The sequence below is a fragment of the Antrostomus carolinensis genome, unplaced genomic scaffold (assembly GCF_000700745.2).
Source record: "Antrostomus carolinensis isolate BGI_N321 unplaced genomic scaffold, ASM70074v2 scaffold34283, whole genome shotgun sequence".
Classification (NCBI taxonomy): domain Eukaryota; kingdom Metazoa; phylum Chordata; class Aves; order Caprimulgiformes; family Caprimulgidae; genus Antrostomus; species Antrostomus carolinensis.
The window spans coordinates 1-21,558 of record NW_010306445.1 but is presented as its reverse complement, the minus strand read 5'-3'; the positions used below and the strand labels follow the sequence as shown (position 1 = coordinate 21,558).

Sequence of the window (21,558 nt, the reverse complement as noted above, 5' to 3'; positions counted from 1 at the left end):
CCAGGACACTGGTTTTCTTTCCCCTTTTGATTAGCACAACAGAACAATTTTAAATAAACGTGACCATGAACTTTTTAAAAGCATCTATAAAAAGTAAGTAAAATTTTAAAAACTTAATTAGTGACCCTGGTACTGGTAACAAAGCGTGCTGCTCAGTTAGTGACTGAACTCACTACAGACATTTTTGAACAACATACAACCAGATCAAGGAGAAACAAAAACCAGGCAGTCATTACCAGGTAAAGGTTCACCTGAAATCCTTCTCCAACCTCTCAGGCCTATTGCAGGACAATGCTTTGCTAGGAACTACAAGTATGAGTACTGGTTGATCTTTGTAGGGCTCAGCGGATATCCAGTGTAAATAGCAGATCCTCTGGAAGCACCAATATAGGACTGGGGAGCAAACTGGTGTTGGTACTGGGCAGGCGGAACGTTTGCAGAAGTCAGTAGACTTGGACCAACACTCACAGGGACCTGGTGGACAAGTGTGCTCGGGTGGGCAGCGTAGGTGGTGTGCCGAGAAGAGCCCTGAGGGGAGAAGAGGTGGGCGATGGAGGTGGTGGAGCCCAGCGTTGCAGCAGTGGTCGGAGCGTAAGTGTACATATGTGGCTGGCTGGAGAGGGGTGCATTTGCCGTTGCTGCTGCCAAGTGGGGATGCACTGGGCTGCTGTGCTTTTTTTTTGAGAAATAGTTGATGTGAGGGGTGCCACATAAGCTTGCTGCCTACGTGGGACAGCGTTTCCACTTCTCTCCTGTGAGGCCAGCACTGTTGTTTGCTGGTTCTGCAGGGAGAAGAAGTAAATAAAGTTAGTGGCTATCCTCAGGGAACAGTCCAGAGGACAGGAGGTGAGCAAGGAAGGGCCAGCCAGAGCCTCCTCCCCATCAACACCTCTCTTCTAGCTGCAGGACTGACACTTCTGCAGCAACTCCCTTTCCAGCTCTGCTACTGCAGCTTGACTCAAAGATCCAGAGCAGTGACACAAATTGAAGTGAAACCAATCTCTGAAAGTTCAAGGGAAGTCAGGTGCTAATTGTTAGTTTGAGAGACAAGGTCTAGCCTTAATCTCCTGGTCAGGCCTTTGTGAGATCTAGAGAAGGAAGGTAGAGAACAAAAGAATCTCCTCCTACTGTTGAGTGCCTTCAATGCATTCTAATTCAACAGCTGGATCCTGGTCTTGTTCCACCACCCAACTGGCAAGAATGAGTCACTGCAAGAGGTTTGACTAGGAGCACAAAGAAAGAATACGGACATAACCACACTTCCTTCTCCTGCCCTCTGATACAGGGACAAATTCTTTGCCTTGAGAACTTCACCTATACTCCCTACAGGGTTTACTCCACCCTGCATAGCCACAGGACAGAATCAGCTTCAAAGAATTAATGAGGGAGCAGCTATCGAACCTCTCGAAACCAAGTCATCCCCCCTGCCACACAGTGTATTGTTTCTAAAGCTCCATGTTCAAAGGTCAGCAGAAGTCACACACTGCTTACCTGGCTGAGATTGAGGGGCTGCACACCACTTGTTACCACGCGATGTGAGCGGTACCCAGTAGGTGTTATACAGCATCCTGATGACTGCCCACTCACAGAGGCCACTGGTTTGGTCTTACTGGTGCTGCTCAGGATGCCTGAAAGATTTCAAAAGCTTAGTCCATTCTTCCCTCTCACACACCATGCACTGTGATAACCAGCTTAGGTAGCCAAACAATGCACAGGGACTATTTCCATCACTAAGCCTTTTCTTCAACTAGACTTAAAATCTGATTGTACAAGAAATCACTGTGAATTTTTACAGATCTTTCTAAATGCAGCCAAACATATGTAACAGGTAAATCTGTCAATGAAACTGAAAACAGACCAAGGCTGGCACTCTCAGAACAGCAGCTGTGAAACCTAAAGCTTCTTAAGGCCCAATGCAGACAGTCCAAAAGTGCAAGCACAAAGCTGTCAGGGATAAGACAGCATATGAGCCTTGGCAAAAGGGCTCACATGGAGCACAGTGACCTTTGAAAGCACTCCTACCTGAAGCTTGGGTAGCTACAATGCAGTCATTGAGCTGTGTTTTCAGTGGTGGCACAATGATAGTCCGAGAGCTGGAGCTGTCAGCTGCTCCTCTGCTTGGCAGCTCCAGGGCACCGCCTGTACTCCTGAGAGAGGAAAGTGGGTCTGTGGCATAGGGGCTGTTCAGGGAGGAGTCGGAATCAGGGGAGTCATTAACAGTAACGTAGCTGATGACATTGGATCTCTGCTTCATACCCAAACTGCAAGGAAACAAATAAACACACACAAATGGGAAACATTCTAGCTTTTCCCACAAGATACAGGAGATCTCTCTCTGGGATCTCATACCCTCCCTCCTTGTCAGATGAAATTCTGATTTAACTAGAGACACAAACAGCACAGCAGACATGATGCAGGATTTTCTGTCTTATGCAGTGCTGCTTAGCCTGACCAGGGCTTTGCATGCAGTGTTCTCTGCTCTCCTTGATGCTTCGGCTGAGCTCAGGACAAATCAGTACTGGCTGCCTAAATGAACTTCCTACCTGGCAGGTTTGTATTTGCTGTCCTCTTCCTCATCAGTGTCGCTGCGAATGGTGATGACACTGACAGGTGGGCTTGGAGTGTCTGGGATCACAATGGGCTGGTGCTGCTCCTGAACTGGGACGAGCACGTTGGAAGAGGAGGAGGTGGAGCGCAGAGGACTGCTTCCAATGATTGAGTAAACTTGGGAGGGCACAGTCTCTAGAGTTGAGCTGGGCCTGAAGGAAAACCAAAGCAGTATTCAGCTACATGGCAGCAGGCTGGGACAAACCAGCACCAGCATTAAGAACAGCCAGGCTCCAGCAGGCTGGAGCACACGTACAAGAACAAACACCTTAAAACACACAAAGGGAACCTTAGTGCAGACACTGATAGAGGACAGTGCCACGGAACACATCCCAGAAGGGACCAACGCACTCAGGGTCGCTCTGAACAGGGCTGATTCAGCTGAACACTGCCAGAACCTGCCACCCCGTGTCTGACAGATGCCAATTCTGTCACTTGCATCGTTACAGCACCAACACACCAAAACCTCCCTTTGACCAGTACCGTAAAGCACTTGGTCAACCATGTTCCTTGTGCTCTCACCAAAGTTAATATCACTTATTTCAGTGACTACAGGACAGAGACTTGTTCCCAGACACCTCCTAAAGCAAATGTAGCACATTAAAAAGTTACACAGACGATGCCTGTGATCAGAAGACCAGTTTTTCACACCATAAAGGCAACCTGCACAAATACAGCCATAGACTTCATAGGACTGGGAAAGGAAGCCTTACTTGGCTGTGCTCGGTGCTGGTTGCTTGTTCTTCTTTGCTGGAACGTTGTTGCTTTGCTGCTGCCTAACGACATGAGCAACTCCAACGTTCACAGGCTGCGCAGTAGCTAACGTCACGTGGTTGGTCAGCAGCGATGGCTGTTGCATGAGAGTGCTATACTGATTTCCATGGGAATGGGCGTTCCTGCAGCAGGGAAAAAAAAAAAAAAAGAAAAAAAAGACCCAAATCCCATGACTACACGGCAGAAACCACAAGATGCTCCAAGCCCCTGCATGATTCTGTAGGGGAGGGAGAAATTCTGTGCACTGCAGGTGGCACTGCGATGGCACAGATTTCCATTTGGCACAGCCAGACCCTGTGCAGTCCCTACCTCCAGTCAGCTAATTGCTGGCTGCCACCGATCGTCTCCGGAATCACAGCCGCTGGCTGAACAGAGTTGTGCAAAGCAACCCCTGGGAGCTGCTGCCAGGTGGAAGGAAGGAGTATCTGCTGGGTTCCCCCAGGCCAGGCCTGCTGCAAAACAACAAACAGATAAACAGGTTCACTAGATTTCAGTTCCTACGGCCGGAGAGAGATTTGTTCCAAGCAATAAATGCACTCATGTAGATTGTTAGCTTGCAGAGATAACAGCACATCATTGCACTTTCTCAAAAGGTCTCAGTACAGTAAGGGAACAAGAAAACTAGAGAAACAAGCTCCCCCTGACACTTTGCTAACTTTTTGTATCACAGATGTCACCTGGGGAAAAGAGCGTTAATGTTGTACTGCAGAACGCAGCCACGTACCGTACGGGCAGATACAGCACGAGGGCCCAGGGCTGTTCCTGCGTCTACGTTTATGCACACTGCTCTGCTGGAGGATCCCAAAACACGAGGCCAATTTGGTCTTTTCTGTTTTTCTGCCTTACAGGGCTCACATTGAGAGAGCTGAGACAGTGTTGTTATTGTGGAAATTCTCCCCCCCTCAACTGAAGTAGTCAAGAAGAGCCACACTTATTTAGTTATAAGGGAGATAATGTGAAGATGTTTGTCAATTCATTAATATTATTAATGTTCCTGTCCAAATTGACAAAATGCAGACTTTTTCGGGGAGAAAAAAACAAACAAAAACCAAAATAAATTTGGCAGTACAATACTTCTATGATTTTGAATATATATGGCTCTCTTTCTTGCAGTTTATACTGCAAAACCATAAATACCTGCTGTTTCACGTAAAATATTTCTGCAAGTAACAGATCCACATATTACAAATACTGGTTCCAAACAAGAAGCCTTCAAAGCAGAGAGCTGCTAAAACCTCTGCCAACATAAGCGGAATAATAATATTTAAAAAAAAAAAAAAGATAAATATGTTAAAAGTCACACCATGCGTCTTTCCAAAAGCCAACACCTGCACAAGACAAAGCAGAGAGTTTAATACAGCAAGATATAAATTCCCAATGAGAGGCAGAAATCGGGCCTTCCAAGCGACGAACTGTTTTGACAGAGGAAGGACAAAAATATGCAAAGCTTAGCAAATGGCTAATGCAAACTCAGGGGAAGCAGCAAGGGAGAAGTGTCGGAAGCACTAAAGGTGAGCAAATTCACGCCAAAGGCTCCCAGAGTCAAACAGAAACAGTAAGTCCTCCAGAGAAACTCAGAATCCAGGCTCCTAGTCTGGAGACAGCTGGCTCTGATCTCCACTGCTGCACAGGGGAGTTGAGCGCCAAGTCCACTGCACACACGCAGGAGACTAGAATTTGCCTGTTGAATCGAAAGCCCAAATACACTTTTGAAAACATCACTAACAACTCACTTGTGTCCCAAGCTCTGCTACAGTCACCCCTTGCTGTTCTCAGAGCCTAGACTGCAGCCTTTCAGCAATCAAAATTCAATAGAAGGAACGGAGGTACATCCCAGGGTCTGTTTAGTTCAGAGCTGTGACCCAGGAGAACCCCACTCTCCTGCCTTCCCATCCTCAGAAACAGAGAGCAGTTAACTTGGTTCATAAGAACTCAAATGAGTGGGTTTTAATTTCAGTACAGGTAGGACTCGAGCGAATTCTACTCCAGCAGAGGTCTCCCTCTTGGAAGAAAATGACACTCAAACTACCACTTGAAAGCCACAAGAAACAACATGGTTCACATAATGGAATGTGCTTTGAAAGACAGGTGAGATACCAGCACTCGAGTGCACTGCAATGTTTTCATAAGCTTCACTGATCTGATTCTGGAGTTTTACAATGACTTCTTTGTGGCACTTGCAAAGTTGTTCTCATGCAGGTGCCAAGCGAATACAGAAGAGGACAATTTTGAAAACATACGCTTCTTAAAGGTCTGTTTATTCCCTTCCCCCATCCTTTTAAAAAATTGTTCCAAATAGCCTAAAAGCTAGCTATTGCCATTTTGGATACTAGAGCTCACCTTTAATTTCAACCAAGAAATACATATGAACAGAAAGTATCTGCAAAGAAAGGTATCTTTATCTGGATGAAGCAAGCTACCTGTGATTGGCTATAAATAACAAAAGGCCAGAAAATTATTGTCAATGTTCAACAGGGGTTAAGAGAAATCAACTGCTAAAGCAATATATTAAAGAATTTGCTGTCATTAGAGATTTTAGCCTGTGCTTAATGACCTGAAACATTTCTACATGCAAAGCAGCTTTAAACATGTTGAAAACAAAGTAAGTAGCTAACTTGCCAAGTAGTTCAAATTCTGGCCATCCAGGTACCTGTAGCAGAGTCAAGCTAAAGACTGATTCCTTTGTATTCAACAATCAAAAGGCAAAGATAGGATAGTAAGCGCAGAACAAGAACAATTACAGCTCTTCTCTAGTATACCTTAGAAGAGCTTTGTAATACTAGGCTAGTAAAAAGTAATAGTCAATGGATCTGGATTCTTTAACAGAGCCACACTAAACATCAGAGTCAGACAGTGCTTCAGCAATGTTGGGGAGGAAAACAACAAGACATTAAGATGTAGCAAGAACACAGCCACAAGATGGCACATGCTTCCATGCCCTCTGCAAGTCTAAGTTAAAACAAAAACTCAGTTAGTGAACACAATCAAGGGAGGCAATTACCAGTACTGCAGCCGTCTGTTCTACTAGCGCTGGCCGGCCGGCTGCGCAGTTCAGAGTAAAGGGGACCGCATACTGCGGCGTGATGGTGGCTACTTGAGGATGAAGAGTTGCTACCATTAGTGGTGTACAGCTTCCCTGAAATGTAGATCAGGCAGTGAGTGAAACACACGTACCAAGGCAGGATAAGTGGGTTCAGCAATAGGGCCAGAAAAGGTTTCACCTTACTGGCATTCTACGGTGCTTGAGCAGACTCCTGAATTGTAATGGATGCAGTGAAACCAACACCTGAACTCTCCGGGCATGTTCCTCTAAGCAATTACATGTCCCCGAGGGGAACACAAGAACAGGGAATTTGGGAACAGGATCTCTCCGATGACACAGTTAAAAAGTAAAAATGAGGCAGTGTTCAGCTGTTGATACTTGACTGGGTCCCAGAGAGCCAGTTACACAACGTACACTGCACTGGCTGCGACACAAACCGCACCCCTCGCAGGACACGGCAGCTACTGTCCCACCTCCAAACTCACACACAGGACTCTTGGAAAAAGATAAACTAAGGGATTTAACAGAAGGCACTGTAGGTCTTTAGTATTATGAAAGAGCAAAGTTATCTGTGATGAAACTACCAAGACATATATTAGTCCATCAAATGTCTAAATAAAACTAGATTCTTCGTGTACGATTTGCACTCTCAGGAAAAGCAGGGTTTGGATTCAGGTGGGCCTCCTTCAAGTGTATTCTGCTTTCTGGATGCTAAACAAACAAACCAGAGATCACCGAATGCCACCAAAATTATTTGGTCTGAATAATCTAAAAATTACTCCTCTACAAGTAGGTCAGTAAGTACAATACACTGCCTGGAGAGCAAAACTAATAAAGTATGTGTTAATGTCAGCAGAAACTAAAACTATGCAAATAAATAAAAGTACACTCAGTTATAAAGGCAGTTATACAATTTTTCAGTGAATAAAACCTGTGAATCACTGGGCACTCGCTCTATATTAAAGGATTACTTTTTGGAAATAAAAGTTGTTTTAATTTACAACACATTACTAATGTTTAAAATATTTTTTTTTAGAATTATTTGTGAATTTTGTTATCACATATTGTTTAAACTGCAAACAACTGTAATAGGTGTGTCAATGTTACACGTCAATTCACACTAACAATGTAACTAACTGAGAAGGATTCAGAAATAATGTAATTGATTTAAAGATTAAATTTTAACATTAATAATCTGTGTTGCCACTTCTGTTTACTGGGATCTCGCTTCTCATAGGAATGATTTATTCTAAAATTTGCTGACACATTTTTGAAGTGTAGGCAAAAATGTCCACCACTACCTATAAGGCAGTGGCCACCCAGGAAAAAATACAGCCTGTTTTTAGCAGTTGAAAACTACATATTTATTCCCATTATTAAGTCGAACTCCTAAACCAGGGAGGCACATGACATGAAATAGTTTAGACTTTAAACAGTTCAGAAAAGCAAAACAAAACAAAACACTGTCCTAGAAGGGATCTGCATTTAACCTTTCCGAGTGTCTGAGAACCCCCTGCATTCAACCCAGCACCAGAGGGTCAGTCAGGGTCTCCTGGATGGTGGGGATTTTCCTGTGTGTTCTTTTTGTTAGTTTTGGTTTGTTTGGCTTTTTTACCTGTGTGAGAACTCCAGACTGGATCTGCAGTGGCTGTGCTGCAGGTGCTTGTGGTACAATTGGGACAGCATTATCCATCCTTACTGGGAACCCAGAATGCTTTGTAGTCGCCTGGAGTCCAGCTGTGGAGGACAAGAATGCATCACTGCTAATTTGCTTTATTTTTTTAATTTTTATTTATTTGTTTTTAGTTTCTTCCAAAAATCAAATTCCTACCAGGTAAGACAGGGTCAGATGAAAAGAAAGAAAAGCTGATCTCTCTGACAAAAGCACACTAATAAAACACCCGCTGAAGCAAATACTTCTGCAGTCCTGGTGTGCCAAAGGGCGATGATGGACAACCAGTCCTCAGAAGCTTGGTGCTGCTGCAGTCCATTGTCTTGGGGATTTTCAGAAACACAGATAACAGACATCTAACTGTGTGTTGCTTGAGACTAAGTTCAAACCCTACACTATCAGTTCCCATTTCGTATACAACTCTCCAAACTAACACAACCCAGATATAAGCATAAATAGAGAACTTTCAGGATTAACAGAGCTATGCTCATGCTAACCTCACTTATTTGCAGTCTGCGACAATTTGTTCCTAGCGAACTCTACAGCTGCATCAGTGCTTGTGAGCTGAGACTCAAAGGGCAGATATTCTCTCCTGACATAACAAAACACAGCACAACACTTTCTTATTTTCAGATAGGTCTGGCTCCTCTGTTCACTGCTTTCTGTGGAATGCTGTTGTGTTCAGTTTGGGGAGAAAAACTGGTTGAGCAACCAGATGAAGCCTGCAACCGAGGCAGGGGAGATACCGTCACCTGTTCAAGCATGACCTGGAAGAGAACCAAATTGTCTACACATGTCTGACCTGATTCTGCACTTGTATCTGATGCAAGAGCACTGTGTGACGAGCACAGAGTGGTCTTCTGTACTTTCTCAATTTAATGCAAATTGCAACTTCTCATTTCTACCTGACTGAAACCGCAGTATCATAAAAAGGTTTTTTCCCCCACTTACTTTGAAAAGCCGGGGGACAAACAATGAATGTTTGCTGGAATGGGTCAGTCTGCGTGCAAATCTGGGTGGTTCCAGGTTGCAAGGAAACACTCTGTTGTGCCACTCCTGCAACTGGTGCTGCAGATGATGGATACAAAGCAGACTGATAGTTTAGCAGCGAGACATCCGAATTTGCCAGGAAAAGAGTAGCAGCAGCAGCAGAATTGGAAGCCAATACACTGGCCTAAGGAAAAAAAATAAAAAATCAAAAATCAGATTTCTCACTCGTACTTGTCATAAAACAAACAAGAGGAACCATCAGTATGACACTATGAAGCAAGCACCAGGAAAAGGTTTCGGGTAAAAGGCATAAGACAACACAGGAGAAAAATGATGAATTGCACCAGCTTTACTTCTGTTGCTGAACTGACAGGCAAAGATGATTAGGTGAAGTGAAGAGGCTGCCTTGGCCTGAGTTTTGGAAAACTAGATTTCAAGACAAGACTAAAAATTCTGGAGAGCAATTTAAATATTTTGCAGAACAGGATTTGGCCTGAAGACACAAAATTAGACTACTCCATTTCTGTGATTAGTATAAAATAGCCAGAAGATGCTGTACCTGATTGTGTACTGTATTGAGCTGGTTGTTAAAGCTCATTGTCAGATTTGTGCTTGTATTAGGAGCAACATGAGTCGTGAATGGGCTCTTAATCTGATTCACTGTGTCATACATATTAACTCTTCGCTTGCAGATCTCCATATTCTGAAAGCAAGATTTCACACTGAAACAGAAGGAAAATATCAGATATGTAAAAACAGTACAACAGCGACATGACAGATTCCCAACTTCATGCACATGCCTTTAGGTTTAAGGTTTTGTGTGGAGTTTTTTTGTTGTTGTTTTGGGGTTTTTTTTAAACCAACAAGGAATGTCCTAAAACATGAAAAGGAAGCTTATGAACATTCCAATCCTTATTCATGCCATTGCTATTTCAGATCAGCCAGAAACTGCAGAAAACAGCACTGACAGAAAGCAGAGAAGTGCTATTCTGTGTTTCCAATAAGTCCCCCTGAAACAAGCCAAGAAATTTAAGGAAGCCTACTGATTACTGTGTGGGAAATCCAGTAGATGTGTCATTGTAACAAATGGGTGGTTCAAAGTCTTCAGTGGAGTAATTCTCTTATCTGCATCAATTGTCAACATTTTCTTCAACAAATCAATATATTCCCTTCGGTCAGCCTTCTCTGCCAACATGTCAGTCCCTTCTAAGTCTGTAGACATATTCACCTTGAAAATAAAATGAGAGTAGTTCACACAAATATCAAATTAATTCCCACCTAACAATTCAGTAACTTCACATCATGCAGAAATAATTTATTAAGCATTTCTGTCTCTTAGCCAGCTTAATTTTAGGTACTACAGCTCTAAGACAAAACCTTTCCCTTGCTCATTCTGTAAAAGGCAGTCAAACTTACACCTGGAATTCTCATCTCAACATGAAGTTGGTCTGTTCAATAGATATCAAACAGGCTTCCCTCTCTACTGCCTGGCAATATTGCCCTCATTTTTTGTGTGAGGCTGTAAGGGGCTAGCACATCAGAATGGCAAAACTCTGCATTCTCTGCACAGATGTAAAGTGATGGGAACAGCTACAAAAGCAATAGAAAATTGAGGCCAACATATTTAAGATTCAAGGCCTCATGACATTAAAAACACCCAGATATTCCTTCATTTCACCTCTGAAAATAGAATGAAAAAACCAGAATGATCTGCAATTCCTGTCAACATTTCCACAGTGTAATAAGAGGCCTAATCCTATAAACACATCTGGAGGGGCTCAACTTTCTTACTGCTCAACTACTTCTAGTGATAACAGGCTAAGCAAACTTGTTGCATCTACCAGATCAAGGCCTAAGAAGAAATGAGAAATTTCCAACAGCTTCATAATTAACATGTTGATAGTCTTTAATACAGTGATTTCTGATGCAAATTGGCACCACGGCAAACCTCCACCCGTGTTCTCAACAGCATGTGGAAGAGGACTGCTCCACCACAGGAGCCTCATTTTTAGAGTTCCCAATCATGTATGTAACTAATATAATTATCTGTGTGCTACAAGATCTCCACACACCTGCGCCATATCATCCAAACAGTTGAATATATATTTCCGAGCTTCTTTTGATTTTATTCCTGTCTCCAACTCATGTTCTTCTGGGGTCTAAAAAATAAAGTATTTGTTAATATAAACAGATATACTGCATATTGATAAGGAAAAAGCAGCAAGAAAAGAACTGAGCCAGATGATCCTTTGCCTGCTTTAAGACAAATTGCATGCCAGTAGGCCAAACCAAAACAGCCATGGGTTCATTTCCTGAACTGGAATGATCGTTCATTGCAAAGCTGAATTAACAACAGGATGACTTCATTTCAAGGCTTCATTAGGTAGTGCATTAGTCAGAAGAACTGAAGATTTCTGATTTAGGAAGAGAAGAGTTTATAAATATTTTAAACCCCTCTTTTACAAAGAAGAAGTAAGGCAAAATCCTCTTCCTTTTGCTGCTCAGCTTTAAAGGCAAATCAAGTGTACATCTGATGCTTTCCTGTCCTCTGCCAATACATAAACACATTTCTGTTAAACTAACAAAGACAATCATGAAATACTCCCCATTTTACTCTTTGTATTGTCAGAAGATGACAACATGATGACAATACTTCACCAAGACTGAGCAGGCCATAATAAGTAACCATTATCTCAATTACTTTCACACCCACTCTTTGCTGGTACTATCATGCACAGCTGCTACTGTCAGATGAGTACCAGGAGTACAGTTGATGAGTACAGTTTCTGAAATAAAATACACAGATCAGCTATATTTGAAAGTCATTTCAAATCCAATCTTCACTCAGAATGTTTTCATAGCACACTAAAACTAGGTGTGAAATTGTATCAAGTCCTCGACAAACAAAACAGAATTGGGAATTAAAAAGACAGACAAACCTTTAGCCTCCACAGTGGGTATCCCAAATTTGGATCTCTGTTAAAAAACCTGCTTGTTTTCGTTCCCGCACTGAGAAGATACTCTGCTGGAAGGCCTTGAGTTTGTGAAATATAACGAATCTAGGAAACAAAATTAAAAGAATGAGGACTCCTGATATAAAGAACACATAGCTAATGGAGTAATTATCAGCCAGGTCTGTTTGCAGTGAATAGGAAATAACCTGTAAATAAAGAATCCCCAGATAAGCGAAACCACAAAATTAAAGGGGACTATCTCAAGTATTTATAAGGACACTTATAAATAATAAGGACACTTGGAACTAGATGATCTTTAAGGTCCCTTCCAATCCTAACCATTCTATGATTCTATGACACTTAACTTTTTCAATCATATTATCTGCAGAAATTTCAGGTTTTAAATACATTCTTCTTATTTTATGGAATTATTTTTTTTTAAACCAAGTATGTGTGAGCAGATTGTAAGCTCTTGAGACATGGATAAAGTAACATCAATAGACTTCAACATCAGCAAGGTAAGAAGTACACACCTTGAGAGGAAAATACCACAGAAATTACCACGTATGCATACGTAATTAAAGGCGTAAGTATCCAAGCAACATTGCTGTGACTGGCTACATATTCTCTAGGCACACGATCTGAGAATCATGTCATGGCAAAGCTCTCCCTGACCAAGAAAGCAAGACCAAACCCCTAGTACAATCAGATTCTTTACATCCCCAAAACCATTTAATATTCTTGATTTTACATGTAACAAAAAAAACGGCTCAGAATTTTGGAAAATGCACCTGAATACTTGTGATGGTAGCAACAAGACACTGGTAAAGAGCTAACAAATAAAAAGGTGTGCTCAAAAGGAAAGAAAATAGCAAGTTATGAAAAAACACAATAATAAGCTTTTTAAAATACTCCAAATGTTGCCCAATTGTTGATGCTATTTGCTCTCAAGATGCACTGTGAGAAATGTGACATCTCTCCTCAAAAGAGTCTATTTAGAAGTTTAAGAAATAAAGCCCTGATAAGTCTGATTTACAAAATAAGGACTGGAAACGCAGTGTTGAGGTAACTAGGCTTTGTTCGAATTACCAATTATAGGTCCTTTAGCATGTCTCATTTCTTATTTGCAAAGCTCCTGCTATTCCACTGTGCCAAAACAGCTGAACATTGCAGGGCGCTTAACTCACTGTTCCAGCTTGTGAACCATATGAATTTATTGACTCACTTTTCATTTATGCCAGTGTGGATCTGAAGTGTCTGGCAGCGAGTGTTTTTTGTATCTACACAATAGTTAAGCTAAGAGTTCTGCTACTTTTATGAGATATAACTCTTGCTTTACAGCCAAAGAGAGTTTAAAAAAATAATTGCAAATCCTATCTCAACCCATGAACTCATTCCTGGAGAGATGCTCTCACAAGTTCTGCCTGAGCTTTCACTTGCTGCTGCAGAATCTCCGAAAACATGAAAGCGAGCCATCCCTAGTTTTCAAGGGCAGTTCAGATATCAAAATCAACCACACGAAGTCACACCTCATGCTGCCTCACAAAGGACTGCAAAATCCTGTCTGTTAAGCAATGGAAAAAGCACCTCCTCCCCACCCACCTACATGACAAGATAAGGTTCTCAGAATTACACAAAACCCAGTGTGCAAGGAAACCACCATGCTGTACCTCAGTTATTTTCTAACTCATTCTGCTCATTAAGGTACCACTGTGTTTCCTCTGGAAATTTACAGTGCTGGGAAGGTAAGACAAGTAAGTTTTCAAGCTTAGTAAGTTTTCATGTATTTTATCACATAAGGAAAACTATACCAGGCACTGTAACAAGATACCACCATGAAAACCACAGTGGACAAGTTACCCTCAAAAAACCTCTCATATAGACTTTTTGTCCTTTTTTAGGCAACTGACTAGCCCAGGTAATAATGTGAAGTATCCATCCTTGTTCCAGATGCCTTTTCAGACATCCCTTGTATATCAGAGACAGCTTGGGGCTCACACTTTGCATTACAAATTAGGGCTGCTGTAGGTATTAACAGGACAGGAATGATAGGCTTGTTCCGTCTCCACATGGAAAAACTGCCCTCATGGTGAAATTACAGAGGGCGTTTCAAGTCAGGACACACACACACCTCGCTTCTGTTTTGACAGGAAGGATTTCAACAGCTTTTGGGTTTGGAAGCCAGGGAGTTAACTGTAAATTGACTCTATACATTGGATAACTACATGCAACTTAAGTTAAAACACACAGAACTCTCTGTTCCCCCGTACAAGAGCGACAGACACGCCATGGGAACATCACAGAGAGAAAATGAATTTACGATGACGGACGACAGCGATTGGGGCTGGATGAAATTTGATGTAGGATAGGCTGGCTTCAGAGGGTTTGGACACAGATCACTGTGGTTTCATTTGAACTTCCCCAATCCGCCATGCACTCTCACCTGATCATACTCAGATGCTCCTGGATACAGAGGCCAGCCTAGAAACAGCTCAGCTATCACACAGCCCAGCGACCACATGTCAATAGCTTCACAGAACGGTAAACCCAGTATGATCTCAGGAGCTCTGTTGGAAAAAAAAAAAAAAAAAAAAGAAATAAAATCTTCAACTCTGAAAGCATGCAGAACTTTCCTTTAAATCACTCTGTATAAGGCCCCTCCTTCTCTCCTTCAAGCACAAGTAAATCTGTGTGAAACGAAGTGATTCACTTGAAAGCAGAAGATGTTTCCTCAAGTGACCTAACAGATCCCACTGTTTATTGCTTAGTGGCAGGGCTGGATTCGTTTCGTGGCTGTGGTGACCCCAACTCCTAAGCAGCCTCTCTGCAACTGTGACACGAAGTTACTCCTTCAGTCACCAGTGTAATTACACCTGAGGTACCTACAGTGTGAGGCCTCCCTGAAACAGTGCACGACCTACCCTAACAGAACTGGGAATAAAAGTTCTAGCAAAGGGTACTCGGACTTTTCTCAGAGGAACGTCTCAAGACCCCACGTAACCAGCTGCAGAAGGCCGGTTGTTTTCAGGTCCAAAAGGACAACATCTGCAGAGCCAGAACAAGGAGTTCTTCAGAGAGCTGCTCGGTTTCTAGCAGTGGGTTTTCACACAGGATTGGTTTAGAGAGTTTCGAATTTAAAATGGAGAAAGAGAACACAGCTGGAGATTTTGAGTGCTTCGTAAGGTTGTGTTACAGGTTTCTGTGCACTGAACCACACCTAATGCAAAATTTACCTGTCTGGCCCAGCCTTTACGAGAAGGTGATGGAAAAAACTCAAACTCCAAGCAGGGTTTGCTCCTGCAACAGGTTGGAATTTCAGGGAGATTTCTGTCTGGAACTGACTCATAACACAAAAGGATGTTTTAGTACAAGTCTTCCCCTACTCACAGCTCTGAACAAACCAGTGCCATTCTGTCAGGCTAAATTCTGGTCATACATTTGCATACAGCATAAAACCCAAGTGCTGCAAAAACCACGTGAATTGGTGTGGGAATTTACTCTGGAAAGTACAGGAAACACAAAAGCCTCGATCTCCTTCATGCATAACTAACACAAGAGCAAAGGAAGTTCGTAAAGTCCTAAACTCCAGGCTACCTGTTTTCTGGTTGTGACTCGGGCAGCACGCTGCAGGGCTTGCGTGACATTTCTTGTGTTACAGTGTGGATATTTCTGTTGTTATAAAAGGTTCTAAAACCAGTTCTGATCCTTCTACAGAATTATAAAAAACAGGGCCTGCATAATGTACAGGCACCAACAGATCTGACACTCACCTTCCCCAACTGAAGGTACCTCCCCACTGTTTGTAAATGGCAAGAAGTGACTCTCCAATTAATCACGCTTTGTGTGGTGGTGACACAGATACAGCTTTTGTTTTAGGTGACTACACAATAACCATCAGCCACTCTCCAAAACAAAGGCACTCGTCCCAGCGGCCCAGGCACAGTGTCCCTGAGAAAGCACAAGATCTCTCAAAAAAGACAGAGAGTTGAACCAGCTCTTGGTGGCAGTGAGGACATACCTATTCTCTACCGTTCAGCTTCAAAGCAAGGAGGTTCTATTATGTCTGAGCCCCCCAAAAACAGAGCCACGACATACCTTTAATAATCGGAATAACAGATTATTTAAACTAAGACATTCTGACACTTGCTCTACTTGACATTGATCTGTTTCTACCTTCTTGTCTGTCTGTCTGTCCCTGGCAGCAGTCAGCTTTTGAATGCTTTCACATATGTGAAAATATAAAATGACTATGCAAATATGACAAGTATCTCATAGTTGAATGCTAAATGTCCTGCTAAAGTTTTATATTTTAAAGAACTATGCTAGAACAGATCCAACTTTCTGTAGGCTAGCAGGTGTGAGCAAGAAGAATCCATTTCTGTAGCACTTCAGTCTTCACAAGCAGAGTGAGTATGATACAGTCCTTCACAGAGGATTTTCAGAACCCCATGTGCCATCAGTCTACTAGTCACCATCAACAAACTGTATTGATCCTCTTGATATTCCAGCTCAGGCAGGACCCAAACCTGTCATATCAGGAATGCTGCAGGCATAAGTTTCCTTGGTTTGGACTGGTAAACAAATTAAAATATAAGGGGCTTGTGGAATAAGCAGAGCATGCTAATCCTTCACAAATGCATTAAAAAAATCCCACCAATTTCAATGGAAAGACAGATCAGCAGCAACAAAGGTTGGATGTGATAGCTCGTTAGTCTGTAACTACAGGCTGGAATAGACCCAGGTATTCCGAAACCTCAGTATTAAAATGATAGCTACTTGAACTCTATCCATTTTATTCCCTGAAACCAAAGAAATGAGCTTCTCACAAGCCACTTGATTTCATTTTAATTGTAGGACAGAGCTGGTAAATCAGATTTACACCACTATAATTAGCAGCCTTATGAGATGCGAGTTGAAACAGGACAACAGGCAGAGGTCACTTTCATAGCTGGTCTGTCAGAGATTAAAGTGATTTTAGATCTTAAGCTCTCTGAAATAGAAATCAACAACATTCTTTCTTTGCATACACATTTGCCAAACTCTGACTTCCCAAGTTGGCAAATATACTCAGGCACTCTCAGAGAAGGAAAATTCACAGCAGTGGCCGTAAAATCTGAGACTTACTTTTAGCATTTCAAAACACATCATGTTTACACATGGCTCTTCAGCCCTCCCCCTTGTGAAGAACGATGGCAACATGGAGCTTGTACAACTGCAAGCAGCAATGCAGTGAATGACACGATCACCACTCAGAGCTGGATTAGCAAGCAGAGAGTTAGACTTGGCAGCACGCGCTGCTGCTTCCCAGCCCAACACGACTGGGATAAAAGTAGGTCATGTAGCCCAAAACAGAGGTTAAGAAACACACACTACTGCACCCTGCAAGCTCCCTCAACGCTCAGTGTGACCTTCTCATGGCCCAAATTGTTCAGTCCTTCAGCTTAAAATCTTCAACCTGCTAGGGGACTCTACACTGACCCACAGGAATCATCAGGACGTAGGGATCTGCGTAAGACTCACATGATGGCTGTACTTAAATATGACATAGGGCAGGAGCAAACCTCGCCCTCTGAAAAGCAGGGAGATCACTATTCCCAGGGATTTTTCATTTCTGCAAGCTGTCTGCTTCTTTCTATTGTTTTCCTCCCCAGGGAGGACAAAAGCACCCATACCCTTCCGCATCTGAGGTAACAAGCACATACTCTGGTTTTCAGGTCAGGAATCACCGCTAATAGATCTCAGGACTGCCACAGAAACTAGTCACTGCACAGAAGCACGACTGCCAAAGCTGGTCTGCTAGTCCACGCCTGGCTTCAGAGTCAAAGAATTTTTCCTGGGCACTTCTACTCACACTTGAAGTCAACTATGTCATGGCAGTAGAACTGCCCTCCCTGACTGGGGCTACACTGCAAGAGGGAGCAGTGATGCCTGGGGACAGAGGGAACCTGCCTCAGCCTCAACACCTTGCCCTGACAAACCCACTACTACACCCCAGCTGGACACAGGGCTCCAGCACTGTCATCGAGACCAATGCAAGTTGTCCAACTGCCAGAAGTATAATCAGAACCTGGAGGGAACAGGGCTGTTGGACAAGATGACCTCCAGCAGCACTGAACATCATTAATAAAGGAAGTTTTTTTCCTTCAGGGGATACATCTCAGAAAATTCACCTTGGAGTACCTGAGGTTGGCTGGTTTAGGTGTCTCTACAGGAGACAGAGGTTACAGAAGTGCCAATAACAGGCATTAAAAACAAGAAAGTGAACACAGAATGCTACGTTTATTTCCAATAGCTGAGAGAGAACCAAGTGGAGAACTGGTCTATACTGTTTTATTAAACACAGCATTGAAAAAATTTCCAACTTGGAACTCAACTGAACACTAATTTAATGTGAATATGGTCAAAGGAATCCAGTTCTCCCACAATAAGCTGGTTTCTACACGATCTCCATGAGTTCCTAGATTATGGATTTTAGTAATCACCACAATTAAACTAATTACATATCACTAAATACTAGATTTCCACATCACAGCATTCTTAACTTCAGTCAGGCAGACAGTCTCAAATGCCACCTAATCTCAGGTTACTGGCCCTTCTGGCAGTGCCAGTCACCCCGCGCCAGGGAGGTGGAAGCAGCTGGGAGTTCGGTGCCGCACGCACACAAAGATGAAGCGACCAGCTTCCTTCCCAGCAGCCCCTTCACGATACTTATCGTCCCTCGCTGCTTTTGCCTCAGCCAAATCTGCCTTTTGAGATATCAGAAACTGGAAAGCACTCTATGCCTCCCCAGACTGCTTTGCTCACATGTGTTGCAAGTCAGATAGAGCAGATTCTTGATCAGCACTCACCTCTTTCAATACAACAACAAAATTAATAATGCATTTTACCAGAGCTATGGTGCACAGGAGACAACTGTGTTACAAAAAAGAACAATCCATAGTTTAGAATTGGAAAGTTTGGTGCCAACAAGCTGAGCGAAGATGATGAGGAATGGATTAAGAAAAGTCCGTATCACATAAAAGAAACAGCACAGAAAACTGGAACTCAGTGTTAGAGAAAGAAAACAAAAAACAAAACAAAACGAAGTGGGCAAGGATACAGGGAGTGTGAGGAACAAACAGAACAAGCCCACAAGCCAGGGCTTTAAAGAGAAGCTAGGAGGATGGGAAAGACATCAAACAGGGCAGAGACACAGGGTGGGGTGGAGTGTCTCGAGTCCTCTGTCTCGTCCCAGCTGGAAGGACTAGATACTAGTTAAGTTTTGTGTCGAGTGAGCTCACATTCCACTGAAAGCAACCCTGACACACAGCACAGACTTTTTCATGTCCCTTTGATGCCAAAAGTTCTTTCTGTACCTGTTTATTGAAGTCTACTGCTACTTACACAGAAATACCCACTATTAACAGAACCGAGCTGGAAGAATAATTAAAAGAAAAAGCATCGCTTGCTTTAGCTACACAGCTTCCGAGTTTTAACATTTTGCCCATAATTTATTTTTAATTCTTAGACAAGAGTAGGGTAGAAGCCGTGTCTGCATTTTTCTAAGGGAAGCAGAGGTCTAGCTCATCACCATTTTAAAAGAGCTACAGGTCTCATGGAGTGTGGCTTACCAAGGGCTGAGACAGGAAGTAATGTGCTCACGCAGTGGGTTCAGACAAAGATGGAACCAAAAGAAACAGAATAAAAAGAAATGGGCATCCCTTTGACCTCTCTCCCTTCGAAATGACCATGGTTAATGGACTAGCTTCAGATCATGGCAAATAATCCAAAATGCACTACTTATTAGCAGCATCCTGCTTCCCCAGTTTGCTGCTTCACACATCGCCACAAACTAGCGACAGGTAAAATCGACTCGCGGCACTTCTCTGCGGTGAAAGGGAGGGATGGGGCTGCACGTGGTGTCACACCGGCAAAGCAGAAGTACTAGTTATTTACATACAAATTGCAGAAGAAATCTCCAGGAAACATGCAGAACAGTGGATAGGCTGATCATTTCCTCCTACCCCCTCAACTGGGATTAGATCTAAAGGCAGAAAAGTGACCTATCTGTAGAAGCAAACCCCCAGCACCCCACCAGGATCAGCTTTTCTTGCTTGCGCAGCACTTACCTGTAATAACGCGACTGCAGGTAAGTGGAACACACAGCTTTGGACACGTGGCTGGCTGAACCAAAGTCTATCACCTTCACTCTGTAGGGCTGGCGCGCAGGATCCACCAACATGATGTTTTCTGGCTTCAAGTCAGCGTGTATCAGACCCAAGCTCTTTAACTTCATCAAGGCAGTAGCCACTTGCTGCAGAATTGGGCGGATGTATTTCAGGGGCAACGGACTGAACTTATTTTGCTTTAAGAAATCATATAAGTTCTGTTCTAGCATCTCAAATACAAGGCATGTATGATTCTTGTGTTGAAAGCACTCATAGGAGCGAACAAAGTTGTATTCGTCAGCATTCTCACTGCTCAAGCGAGAGAGGATGCTCACCTCTATCTGGCCCTGCCTAGCGTAGGAAGGATGGTTCTTCAGGATTTTGATGGCTACAATCTCCTTCGTGCTACGTTTCCAGCATTTTGCCACCTGTCCAAACGTCCCTCGGCCCAGGAATTCCAAGACCTCGTAGCTGTTTGTCATAGAGCACAGGATCTCATGCTGGACTAGCTGATAATCGCCTTCACCACTGGAACTGCTGCTTTTAGTGGTTACCGTGGTGGTTGTGGCCGCAGCACCCACCGCAGGTCTGTTTTGCAGCATGAGAGGTGGATGTTCCTCAATTATCTGCACACTACCGTTGCTGTCGACCTCTTCACTTTTCCTTTTTAATCCACATTTTTGGTATGGTTCCAGTAAAGAAACGTTGCTCCTGTGCGTTAGGGTCTGGCTGTTCTGGAAGGACGCTGTTGCGCTGCTGCCCGTGCTGTCGGCTGCCGTAACCACAATGTGCTCAACTGAAGGAGCAGGGAGAAGGAGGTTCTGATCGTAAGCAGAGATGCTGAAATTAGCTACCTGATGAGAGGAGCTTGCTTGTCCTTGAGCTGCTGGGAGGTTTTTGCTGTGGGTATAATACTTGTCACTACTGCTCTGTCCTGAAACATCCCAGACAGAGGGTTCCACTTTCAGTTTCTTGGCACTGCAGAAGGCACTCGAGGATACTGACGGAGGGGAGAACACCTGCAGCTGTGAGGCCATACCTGAGGAGGGAGAGGAGAACTCATTAGGACCGCTTCCTGGCAACAGGTTTTGAAGGAACAAGACCCTCCATCTGCACAAAAAAGAGAATAATAAGTATTTTTCTAAGCACCTTATGGTGCCTCCCACCTAGGAAGACCGCCCTTCCAACTACTGATCCTAAGGGCATCCACAGAGCGAGGCTCTTTGTGGGGACTGCTGCATTTTACCTCACTGCCTATAGCACAAGAAGCAGACAGCTCTTTATCTGGCTTTTGAAAGGCAGAAGAAATCCCAGCACAAGACGGAAAAGCAGCACTGAGGAGCACTGAGGAGCAGAGCACACCACGGAGGC

At 43.3% G+C, this 21,558-nt stretch overlaps 1 protein-coding gene across 1 annotated transcript; it reads right to left on the bottom strand.

The window, feature by feature from the left end:
- Positions 1 to 306: 306 nt before the first annotated feature.
- On the bottom strand, positions 307 to 21,230 carry HIPK1 (homeodomain interacting protein kinase 1). The gene is given in 16 exon segments (XM_029084306.1): positions 307 to 689; positions 692 to 782; positions 1,492 to 1,628; positions 2,023 to 2,261; positions 2,544 to 2,753; positions 3,321 to 3,503; positions 3,691 to 3,833; positions 6,383 to 6,517; positions 8,040 to 8,161; positions 9,048 to 9,270; positions 9,646 to 9,808; positions 10,130 to 10,314; positions 11,159 to 11,245; positions 12,026 to 12,145; positions 14,484 to 14,607; positions 20,149 to 21,230. Coding segments are annotated over 16 exon segments (3,621 nt in total). The 5' UTR covers positions 21,225 to 21,230.
- Between the last annotated feature and the right edge of the window lie 328 nt (positions 21,231 to 21,558).